Consider the following 11,983-nt stretch of genomic DNA (forward strand, 5'->3'; position numbering starts at 1 on the left):
CCGGCGCATGGAGCCTGCTTCTCCCTCTGCCTGTGTCTCTGCCTCTCTCTTTCTCTCTGTATGACTATCATAAATAAATAAAATTTAAAAAAAAAAAAAATTTTTTTTAAAAATCAATCATATCAATGTAACGAAGCCTCCATCCTAATGGTATGGGGTTCAAGGAGCTTCCGGATTGGTGAACACATCCTTGTAAAAGGAGGGTGGGAGACCCAAACTCCATGGGGAGAAAAGTGCCTTCCATACTTCATCCTGTGTATCTCTTCATCCAGCTGCAGTTGTGCATGAGAATACACCCTTCGTGGTACCCCGTCTCTGGGACGTTCTCGGCTCTGTACGTTCAGTCCCTCAGGAACCGTGGACCTTAATTTACCTTGCTAAGTTCAGACCACCTCTTCCTTTCCTCCCTCCTGCCCATTTTCCTGTTCTTCCTGTTCTTCAGTACTTCTGTAGTTTCCCATTTATGTTCTCTTCTCCCAGCAGGCCTCATTGTGTGCAGAAACTGGTGGGGGTTGTGCTGTCTCCCGCCTCCTGCTTCCAGTAGGTATTGGACTTGGGAATGACCTTGATGAGAGTGTCACTGCTCCTGAGTCTTTTTGGCCCAAAGGCTTGTGGCGGGTAGACACATAGAGTTGGATAACTTTTTTTTTTTCCAGTGAAATAAATGGTTTTTCAACTTAGGGTAAAAAAAAAAAAAAAAAAAAAACCCTGTATCCTTTATCTATATATTTCACCTGTATCCTTTATCTATATATTTCACTATATAATGAATTGGTGAGAGTGTTTCCCTCAATTCTGTGAGCTGCTGTGACAAAAGACTGAATCCAAAGAAGGGGGTCAAGGGAACCTCTTATTTGAAGCCAAATAGGACAGCTGTTGTAGGTAACCTGGGGACCTATGACTTAAAACTGATATTTAAAGTGGGGGGCAGCCTTATGGGACTGAGCCCCTAACCTGTATGGTCTGTGTTCCCTCCTGTTAGTGTCAGAATTGAACTGAACTGTAGGACACTCAAGCCAGTATTAGTAGGACAAGCAAGCCAGAGAATTGCTTGGTATGGGGGGGAAAACCCACATATCTGGTGTTAGAAGTGTTATGAGCAAGGTAGTAGTATGAGAGTAAAGGAAAAAAATAGAGTGTTTTTCCTTTACAAATACCTCTAAACCCTCACTACCACTAGAATTAGCAACATTTTTCATCCTTACCAATCTGATAGAAAAAAAATCTAGTTGTTTAATTTATATTTGTTTATTAGTGAGTTTTACCTTGTATCTAATGTATATTGATCATATAATTTTTCCTTCTGGGACTATATTTTTCATTATATATGACTTTTTTTTTAAGATTTATTTATCTGAAAGAGAGAGATCTTGAGTTTCTCTCTCTCCCTCTGTAAAAATTTCAGGTAATTTATGGCAGTATTATTTTTTTAAAAGATTTTATTTATTTATTCATGAGAGGCAGAGAGAGAGCGAGAGAGAGAGAGGCAGAGACACAGGCAGAGGGAGAAGCAGGTTCCATGCAGGGAGCCTGATGTGGGACTCAATCCCGGGACTCCAGGATCACGCCCTGGGCCAAAGGCAGGCACTAAACCTCTGAACCACCCAGGGATCCCCCAATTTACAGCATTATTACGCATATTTGAGTATTATTTCATAAGAGAAATAAACAAAAAGCACATCTACATTCAAACCTTCAACAAAAATATTCTTCACCCATGCATAAAAAAAAAAAAAAAATCACACAGCAGTAGCATTTCTCATCAGTTGCTGTAATTGTTTTTAATACCTTCAGAGTACACGAATATGCCTTTTCTCCAACGTTAATGGACTTAGGATCATCATCATCCAAGTCTTCCCAAACCCTCACATCACCATCACTTCCACAAGTCACAATATAACTGTGAAGGAAACACAGTCATTAAAAAGTCATCCAAGTTTCAGAAAAGAAAAAAGTCACCCAGTTTGAAGCCTATTAATTTTTCTGGAATACTATTTTATCTTTTTTTTTTTTTTTCAATAAAATCAAGGTGTCAGTGAATGTTTTCTCATTTTACATATATAAACCTTAAATAATGAGGACTGCTAATCTCCTATCCTATAAAATGAAAGGTAAATTTATAATGATCCCTACAATTCCTCCTTGACAAAAATTCTTTATTTGTAATAATGTAAGAAAGACAAGTATGTAATCTCTATTAACAGCAGAGCACCACTGTGCCTCTAATACAAAGCAATTACTGACATATAAAAGCCTTGATAAATGTTTGCTGAATGAATACGTGGATGGATACAAGAGTTTAATTATCCAAAACTAATTATTCAAATAGCTAACTCTATCTCTCAAATCTTGTTTTAAATCTCTTTTCCTCCAGCTGATTTTATTCACTTGGTATGTGTCCTAACTATATATGTCCTGACATAGAAAAGCAAACAAAATACAAAAATAACTTGGCAAATGGCAAAGAGAAGCCACATAAAGAACTGTAGAGGTCCTTAAGAAAAAGATTAATTCCCACTTGGAAGATCTGAGGCATTCATAAGTATCTATAGTGGTATCTATAGTGGGAAGTCAAAGGGCAAGCAGGGCAAGTAAAACTGGATGCTGAAACTGGTGAAAACAACAGTTCCAGATGAAACCACATGAATCAAAATATGAAGTTAGTAAAATGTGGGGGAGTTCACTTGAAGTAAACAGTACATGAAGTCGAGAATGAAAATGTAGATTAGGGGTCATCCTATTTTTACAATAACAATGCAAGAATAAGGAGCTTAGACTCCCTTCTCTAAGAAATAAATAGGAGGACCATTAATTTGTTTGCCTAGGACATTCCTGATTTATGCATCCTCTCTCTGTGTCTCTCATGAATAAATAAATTTTTTAAAAGTTTTTTTTAAAAAAAGATTTCTCACTTTATAACATAGGTAAATCTGAAAGACAACCGCCATCCCAAACCTTTCTTGATGCAACATAACTAATACCTCCTTTCACAGACAACAGGTGTTGATGGATGAAAACCAAAGCGAAGTCAGGCAAGAGGCCCTATAGAGTGATGTCTTTCAGTCTTTAGTAGTGATGGAGTAAGTATTTCATATTACTGTCCCTAATATTTGCTGCAACCAGCCAGCCCACAAAGGAGATGTAAAGTTGCAGGTGTCAGTTGGTGGTACTAATGGAAAGTTATAGTGAAATATAATGGAATTAATGAGAAATACATGTAAGAATAATTAAGCAGTCCTTTGAAGAGCTTTTAGAATAATCTGATCATTCTTCTGACAGTGTTTTCATTTACTGTAGGAATAAAACTGAATGTTAATAATTTTATTATTGATTATGCCTTTTATAAAACACCTTTCTGTAGCAACTAAAGAAAAATACATCAAGTACATGTTTTTCGTTGGTTTGTTTTTAAAATTTTATTTATTCATGAGACACAAAAGAGAGAGGCAGAGGCACAGGCAGAGAGAGAAGCAGGTTCCCTGAAGGAAATCCAATGCAGGACTCGATCCCGAAACTCCGGAGTCATGCCCTGAGCTGAAGGCACGTTCAACCACTGAGCCACCCAGGCGTCCCTATCAAGTAAATGTTTAGCAAAAAATTAAATACTAAATTTCTGCTTCTCAACAAGTTGATAATGGAAATGTAACGTGAACAAAATGTTAGTTGATATTTACCATGGGGGCTATAGTAATAACACTAACCACAGGAAAGTCAGAGGACACAAAATTCCTGAAGAAACCTGAACATCTACTTTGTAGGTTAGTAGTTATCTTGTGACTCCCAGAAAACCAAGCTTCGGCAGCTGCAGAAAGCACTTTGCATTTTGTCAAGCACGATTTTTCATAATTCAATATTGTTCAATAGAACTTTTGGAGAAGCTAGAAATGGTCTATGTCAGGCTCCTGAGCAATTAAAATGTGGTATAAAATGTAGCTAGTACGACTAAGGAATTGAATTTTAAATTTAGTTAACTTTAATTAATTTAAATCGAAGTAGTCATGTGGCTAGTGGCTATTGTACTGAACTGTACATCATTAAAACAGATGACAGTGCTCTAAATTAATTTTGTTCAGTTTTCATTTTAAATTTTTTAATGCAAGGTATAAAGTAATCACTGCTAATATGTTGTCTCCATTAGTAAAATAACTTTTCAAACAATTAAATGATACTAGCTTTACATCAATGTCATCAGAGGGTTTAAATAGAAAATCAGTCAGATTACTTCCATTAATGGTTTAATTTTCTCTTCAGTTCATGGAAACAAAGTAAAGTTTTTAGAAGCTTTCACTGTGAGAGTGAAACGTCTAACGTTATTGGGAATTCTACTTAACTTCATTTGAAAAGTTCAATGGTAAAGATAAAATTCTTAATTTTTTTAAAAAAAGATTTTATTTATTTATTCATGAGAGACAGAGAGAGAGAGAGAGAGAGAGAGAGAAAGAGGCAGAGACATAGGACAGAGGCAGAGGCAGACTGGGGAGCCTGATGTGGGACATGATCCCAGGATCTGGAATCAAGACCTGAGGCAAAGGCAGATACTCAACCACTGAGCTACCCAGGTGACCCAAAATTCTTAATATTTACAGTAATACACATTTTAGTTGAGCACAGCATTGTAGTAAAAACAATGTACTTACTGAAATAAGAAATCTATGAAACACAAATGTACTTGGAATTGGGACTTTAATTCATAACCAAATGCACTATCATAATGAACCAAACAAAATGGAAGCCATAGTTGTCAAAGTTTGAGATAATTTTATTTATACTCAGGATGACAACAAAACTTTTATAACAAATTGATGTTGAATACACAAAAATACTTCAGCATTTCATGAGATGCTTTCTCTTCTGCCTATCCATAAGATTTTTAAGTACTTGAGCCTTTGAAGAATGACTTTATAGGACACCTAGGTGTCCTACAACAACACTGTTATTACTGGAAACAAGTTTCCTACGTTTTACTTGCACCTTGCTCAATATCAGTTAACAATCTTCAATTTAGGCATTCAACTTAAGCCTTTGAAGCTTTGAGTAAAATGCAGTTAATGAAAACAAAGCTTATGCAGAAAGATACTGAAACATATCCCTAAAAAGCAAATAAGAATTGATCAAATTGTATATTAAAAGCTGAAAGAGTAAATGACATAATTTTGAAATTTTCTAATTGTACCCTGGAACAACCTGACCTGTAAGAAGAATCTTATGAGAGAATTCCTTTTTATTTATTTATTTATTTATTATTTTTTAAAGATTTTATTTATTTATTCATGAGAGACACAGAGAGAGAGCAGAGACACAGGCAGAGGAAGAAGCAGGCTCCTCGCAGGGAGCTCAATGTGAGACTCAATCCCCGGACCCAGGATCACACCTTGAGTCAAAGGCAGATGCTCAACCACTGAGCCACCCAGGCATCCCGGAATTCCTTAACTGTATAAATTTATGTTCTGTGCCAGAATAAAATGAAATTGAGTAGGCTTAAAATTTTTGAAAACATTCAAAGAAACCACAATTTACTTGATGAACTTTTGTCTTAAGAATTAAAAAAAAATAAAATAAATTAAAAATTAAAAAATACTGAAGAGCTTACTATTGAAAAAGGATAGTCTGAATGCAGGCAAAAAGACAATCTATAAAAATACTGAAGGTGAAGGATCTACCCATTCAAAATAAATTTTTAAAAACTGAGACTCTTCCATTTAGTAGAATGTGCTTACTGGGTATGTGAAAACCTAAAGAGTATTTTCTTTTTCTTTTTTTTTTAAGATTTTATTTATTTATTCATGAGAGATGGGGGCGGGGCAGAAATACAGGCAGAGGGAGAAGCAGGCTCCATGCAGGGAGCCTGATGTGGGACTTGATCCCAGGACTCCAGGATCATGCCCTGGGCCAAAGGCAGACACTAAACCGCTGAGCCACCCAGGGATCCCCTAAAGAGTATTTTCTTATTGAAAAATATTATGATTTAAAAATAAAATTTAAAAATTAAATTAAATTAAATTAAAATTAAAAAAATAAAAATAAAAATAGAATTAACTGAAGGTCTCACTTCAAGGTCTTACCATAAATGTAACTCTTAGGTAGACTACCGCCAATTTTATTTTATTTTATTTTATTTTATTTTTTTTAAAGATTTTATTTATTTATTCATGAGAGACACACAGAGAGAGAGAGGGACACAGACACAGGCAGAGGGAGCAGCAGGCTCCATGCAGAGAACCTGACGTGGGACTTGATCCCGGGTCCCCAGGATCACACCCTGAGCTGAAGGCGGTGCTAAACCACTGAGCCACCTGGGCTGCCCTGCAGCCAATTTTATAAGAAAAATAAAAAGAAGATTGTATTCAAAAATATATTTTTCAGAAAAATATCAACAACACCATGTTTCAGATAGGCTAAAAAACTGACTAAAGTACATGAATATGGGACACCTGGGTGGCTTAGCGGTTGAGTGCCTGTCTCCAGGCCAGGGTGTGATCCTGGGATCCTGGGATTGGTCCCTCCGTTGGGCTCCCTATGGGGAGCTTGCTCCTCCCTCTGCCTGTGTCTCTGCCTCTCTCTATCCACCTCTCATGAATAGATAAATAAAATCTTAAAAAAAAAAAAAAAGTACATGAATATGTATCAAGAATATTCTACTTATGTAAACAGATTATGTTTAATGTTTAGAAAATCAACGTAAAAAATTTTTTTAATGTTTTAAAGTCATAAATGTTCTTACAAAAAAAATGTTTTGAAACAATTTTTTAATAGGAATGTTATAGATCTGGGCAGCCTGGGTGGCTCAGCGGTTTGGCGCCACCTTCAGCCCAGGGTGTGATCCTGGAGACCTGCATCAGGCTCCCTGCGTGGAGACTGCTTCTCCCTCTGCTGGTGTTTCTGCCTCTCTCTCCCTCTCTCTCTCTGTTTCTCTCATGAATGCATAAATAAAATCTTAAAAAAAAAATAAATAGGGACCCCTGGGTGGCGCAGCGGTTTGGCGCCTGCCTTTGGCCCAGGGCGCGATCCTGGAGACCCGGGATCGAATCCCACATCGGGCTCCCGGTGCATGGAGCCTGCTTCTCCCTCCGCCTGTGTCTCTGCCTCTCTCTCTCTCTCTGTGACTATCATAAGTAAATAAAAATTAAATAAATAAATAAATAAATAAATAAATAAATTACAGATCTAAGACCAAAACAACATAATTTGCCAATCAATAAATAATTTTAAAAACTAATTTTAACTCTTTGAAATTCTTCTCCCCACTCCCAAAGTTGTCCTGGTTTACATGATAAAAGCGTTGTAAGTTTCTGAGCAGAAAATCACTGTAAGAGCTAATTCTATCATATCTTTATCCTCCTTGTGACATAACTCAAAAAGCCACCATTACCAAAGCATTTCTTACCATCTGGATTCTCCATCCTCAAGAGCAATGTTCTTTCCCTTATCTCACCATCCCTCCCTGACCCTTCCTCTGGGCCTCATGAAATTCATGGTCAGGCACCAGAAAAATCTCTACGTCTTCAGTTTTCTGAACATTTCTTCTGAGACCACTGCTTCCTCTTCAGTCCTCTTAAAAGGTGGCTGATTTCTTTTCTACATTTCTGTGGGGCCTGTTGGTGGGCCTTCCTTGCACTTCACTACCACTCTCAATTCTACTGCTACGACCTACTTTAAAAGGGGCGGGGGGGGGGGGGGTGGGCAAAAAAACTGCTACCAGAATACCTACAAATCCCTAAAGAAAAATCTCCCATGTTCCCTAAGGATTTTTAGCACAAGGTTCATTGTCATTCTCTAACACTATTCCTATCAGAATTCTTAGAGTTTTCTGTACCCATGTAGACAAAACCTTGTATCAGATCTTGTCCTCTACTTCATCTCAGAGTCCCATGGTCATAGCATTGATTTTGCCTTTACCAGTATTGTAATATTGGTAAATTTAAATTGGTAATATTGCTTCATAATTTATTTTTTTTAAGATTTATTTATTCATGAGAGGCACAGAGAGAGAGAGAGACAGACAGAGAGAGAGAAAGAGAGAGAGAGGCAGAGACACAGGCAGAAGGAGAAGCAGGCTCCATGCAGGGATCCCCGGTCTCCAGGATCACGCCCTAGGCTGAAGGCAGTGCTAAACCGCTGAGCCACCCGGGATTCCCTGCTTCATAATTTCAATCACCTTAATCACTTACCTTTTCACCTTATACCCTTAATATCCTAACTTCAACTATTTTTTATTGGGATCCCTGGGTGGCGCAGCGGTTTGGCGCCTGCCTTTGGCCCGGGGCGCGATCCTGGGGACCCGGGATCGAATCCCACGTCGGGCTCCCGGTGCATGGAGCCTGCTTCTCCCTCTGCCTATGTCTCTGCCTCTTTCTCTCTCTGTGACTATCATAAATAAATTAAAAAAAAAAAAAAAAAAACAAAATTATAAAAAAAAAAAAAAACTATTTTTTATTTTTTATTTCTACAATCTATTGAAACTACCTCCTTACTGTCTCTCACTCCCTTCAAATTCTCACATCCTTCTTAATCTGGCTTAGGTTCCAGTCTGTCCTTAAATGCACTCCTTTGCCTCATTCTCAAACCGCTTTCACTGTCATACTTACCTGGCAAAACCCCAACCCTGGTTAAATCCAACTCTACTGCCTATTACTAAGTTTGCACTTGCAGAGCTAAACATGGCTGGAGAAAAACACATAACCAGGTTATCTGGTCTCACTTTAAATTCATGATCACTAACCTAAAGAAGGCCTTCAGTGCTGCCCAGTATTCCAACTAACATTTCCCTAGGCCATTCAGTTTTCCCACTCTTCTAATCACCTATCTCATATCTACTCTTTCTTCAAACCTCTACTGCCTCCCCTCTTTTTTTTTTTTTTTTAAGATTTTATTTATTTGGGAGAGAGAGAGAGTGAGCAAGAGAGAGAGAATGAGCAGGGAGAGCCGGAGAGGGAGAAGCAGGCTCCTCGTTGAGCAAGGTGCCCTATGCAGGGCTCAAACCAAGGGGCCGAGATCACGACCCCAGCCAAAGGTACTGAGCCACCCAGCGGCCCCATGCCTCCCCACTCTTACGTAATGACTTTGCTTCTTATTTTACTCAGAAAACATAAACAGTCTATAGAAATTGGCCACATGTTCTCCCCATCCCTTCTAGGTGCAACTTTCCTCTAGTTGTGAATTTGACCATGCTCCTATCTTTAGCCACTCTCTCCCCCTTGTGCACTATATTGTAGCCCCTCTCACCTACTCAAGGTCATCACTCCAGCAATTCTCCCTCTTTCTATTCTAACATTAATTTATCCCTCTCTGCTGAATCATCCGCACCCATATATACACTGTATCTTTCACCTTAAAGACCTTTCCTGACCTCACATTCCTATCCAATTACCCTTACTCATTGTGTGTCATCCTAACTCCTATCCTTCCTTTCTGTTCTCTTGAATTCACTGTGACAAGGCTTTCATTCTTACCACTCCATTAAAAAAGCCCAAGATCACACAATGCCTCTACATCACTAACTCTAATGGTGAATTCTCAGTCCTTAACTTTACCCACCAGCATTTCACATAGTTTATTATTTCCTTCTTAAAATGCTTACTTCATTGTCCTTATAGACATCATTCTTGTCTCTTGGTTTTCGCCTTTTGTAGTCACCTTTTCTTAGTCTCCTTAGTGGATCTTCCTTCTCTAACTCAATCTCTAAATATTTTGCAGTGTCCCAGGGTTTGGCCCTTAAACCCCTTAACTACATTTACTCCCACCACAGGTGATTTCATTTAAATTCATAGCACTGAATATCTATTGACAACTTCCACATTTAGATTTCCAGCCAGGATCTCAATCCTGAACTCCAGGTGATATCAGCAAGATAGACATTTCTATCTCTAACACATTTCTTCTCTTAGCATTAGAACCATTTATCCAACTGTCTACATCTCTAGTTGAATATCTCAAAGAAATATTCCAAAACTCCTAATTTCCACCCACATTCTACCTCTGAAATAAGCACCTCGCAAGCATCATTTCCTCAAATGTAACATCCAGAAACATAGATTTTTTTTTTTAAGATTTTATTTATTTATTCGTGAGAGACACAGAGAGAGACAGAGACAAAGGCAGAGGGAGAAGCAGGCTCCATGCAGGAAGCCTGATGTGGGACTTGATCCCAGACTCCAGGATCATGCCCTGGGCCGAAGGCAGGCGCTAAACCAGAGCCACCCATGGATCCCCCAGAAACATAGATGTTATCCCATACATCTCCCTCTCCCCTTCATCTTTAATGTCTGACCTATCCTATTGATTCTACCTTTTAAGTATTTCCTGAATGTATCCCCTTTCTTCCATACAGGTCTTCTCTAGTCTAAGCTTCCATCACACTCCACTACAGACTAATACAGAGAACTCCTGTCTTTCTGCATTCACTTCTACTTCTCCAATTCATCCTCTGTGTAACTTCTCAAAAACAAGAGTCTGATCACATCTCTCTACTTCAAGTTTTAAATAAATTCCTACTACTTTTAGAATAAGAACAAGATTCCTTAATAAAGCCCAGAAGGTCCTAGGTAGGCTGCCCACTGCCTACCTTCACAGATTCATCTCTCATGAACCTCTGCACCATACTCTACATTTTGTCATCCCTACCTTTCCTTCAGTCCTATGAGCATTCCACGGTCCCTACCACCAATGGAATTTTGCAGTCTTCCCTCTGTCTGGAATGCCACCACCACCCCATCTTACTATATACTTCCTAATGCCTACTCAGTCTTCAGATCTCATCTCAAGAAACAATGCCTCTGGGAAACTGCCTTCTCAAACCATATCAACTTTCCTTCATACATGCTTTTATTATTGCACCTATCACTTACTATTTCTAAACATACATTACTTTGCTCAAGGTCTGTCAATCTAAAAAGACTTTAAGGTCAATGAAGAAATAGATTGTGCTTTGTACTACTGTATCTGTAGTCTCCACCAGACTTGACACGCAAATCTTTTTTCAATGAATGAATCAACACAGGAGTGACAGCGGAAGCCACACAACTGGATAGTACTGCAGAAGAATGGAATTTAGAAAGATAAAAGGGTTCCGGGAAATATCGCAATTTAGCAATCAAGCGAGGAATTAAGTTGGAAAAAAAAGCCATCAAAAAGTTAAAAACAACAATTAATCAAACGAAACAGCATCACAAAAGCCAAGGAAAAATACTACACCAAAAATAGAACGGGCCACTGAATTTTACAAGTAGGTAGCTAGAGATCTGACAAAATAATATTGCGGGACACAGAGAGGAAGTCAACAAAAGGAATATACAGGAGAAAGCTCACATCTTTCTAACTCCTCTGGAAATAAAATTTTACATTCCTTAACTTTTTCAATACACTAAGACTACAATGGCGGTCCGAACCGAACAACAAACCTAAGGAAAATATATGTGCCATTTTAGATTTCAGCCTTATTATTTCTCTCTACCTGGGTGAGTCATATTAGCTTGACTGCTTAGCTGACCTATAACAACTAAAGTTCTAATATTTACACCCGAAACGATCTTTTCGTTTCACAAAGGACCTTACCTCCCCAAATCATCAAAGCAGACATCTGTGTGTCCTTCGGTATGTCCAAATCTCATCGGCTTCTGTGTGGCAGGCATCTTTTCTTCTACCCACCTAAAAAGGTTTTATAAAAGCTACCATTATTTTAAAGGTAAGGAAAGACGGCGGCTGAAGGGGAAGAAGGGAAGTTAGTCTCCCGGCGATACCTTTTCCCCCACCCGAGCGGCACAAACGAGATACAACAGGGGGTCAGTCAGACGATAAACCGGGAAAAGGACACGCTTCTCTTCAGTGCGCGGTCACCGGCACCTGCAAGGACGACTCACCGAGCCCACCGAGCTCCACCACTGAGGAAAGGCGCGTTGCAAGCGCCCGCGCAGGGCCGCTTCCCGCGCTCCGACGTGCTCGCTGCACTGCGCCTGCGCCCGCTCGCCCACGCCCAGCGACGGGCGGG

The 11,983-nt window shown here is 38.9% G+C and overlaps 1 protein-coding gene across 2 annotated transcripts in view; it reads right to left on the reverse strand.

Annotated features, from left to right (window-relative positions):
• WDHD1 (WD repeat and HMG-box DNA binding protein 1) overlaps positions 1-11,975 on the reverse strand; it is a 62,872-nt gene extending 50,897 nt beyond the window's left edge. The window contains exons 1-3 of one of the 2 annotated variants that reach the window (XM_026000655.2): positions 11,856-11,975; positions 11,551-11,643; positions 1,789-1,900 (exon numbers count right to left, since the gene is read on the reverse strand). In XM_026000655.2, the coding sequence (XP_025856440.2) occupies positions 1,789-1,900; positions 11,551-11,627 (189 nt within the window). In that variant the 5' untranslated portion in view covers positions 11,628-11,643; positions 11,856-11,975. Of the gene's footprint in view, positions 1-1,788; positions 1,901-11,550; positions 11,644-11,735 lie in introns of both variants that reach the window. The other variant, XM_026000656.2, reaches the window with a different exon arrangement.
• Between the last annotated feature and the right edge of the window lie 8 nt (positions 11,976-11,983).

This window comes from Vulpes vulpes, chromosome 6, assembly GCF_048418805.1.
Source record: "Vulpes vulpes isolate BD-2025 chromosome 6, VulVul3, whole genome shotgun sequence".
In the NCBI taxonomy this organism is placed as follows: Eukaryota; Metazoa; Chordata; class Mammalia; order Carnivora; family Canidae; genus Vulpes; species Vulpes vulpes.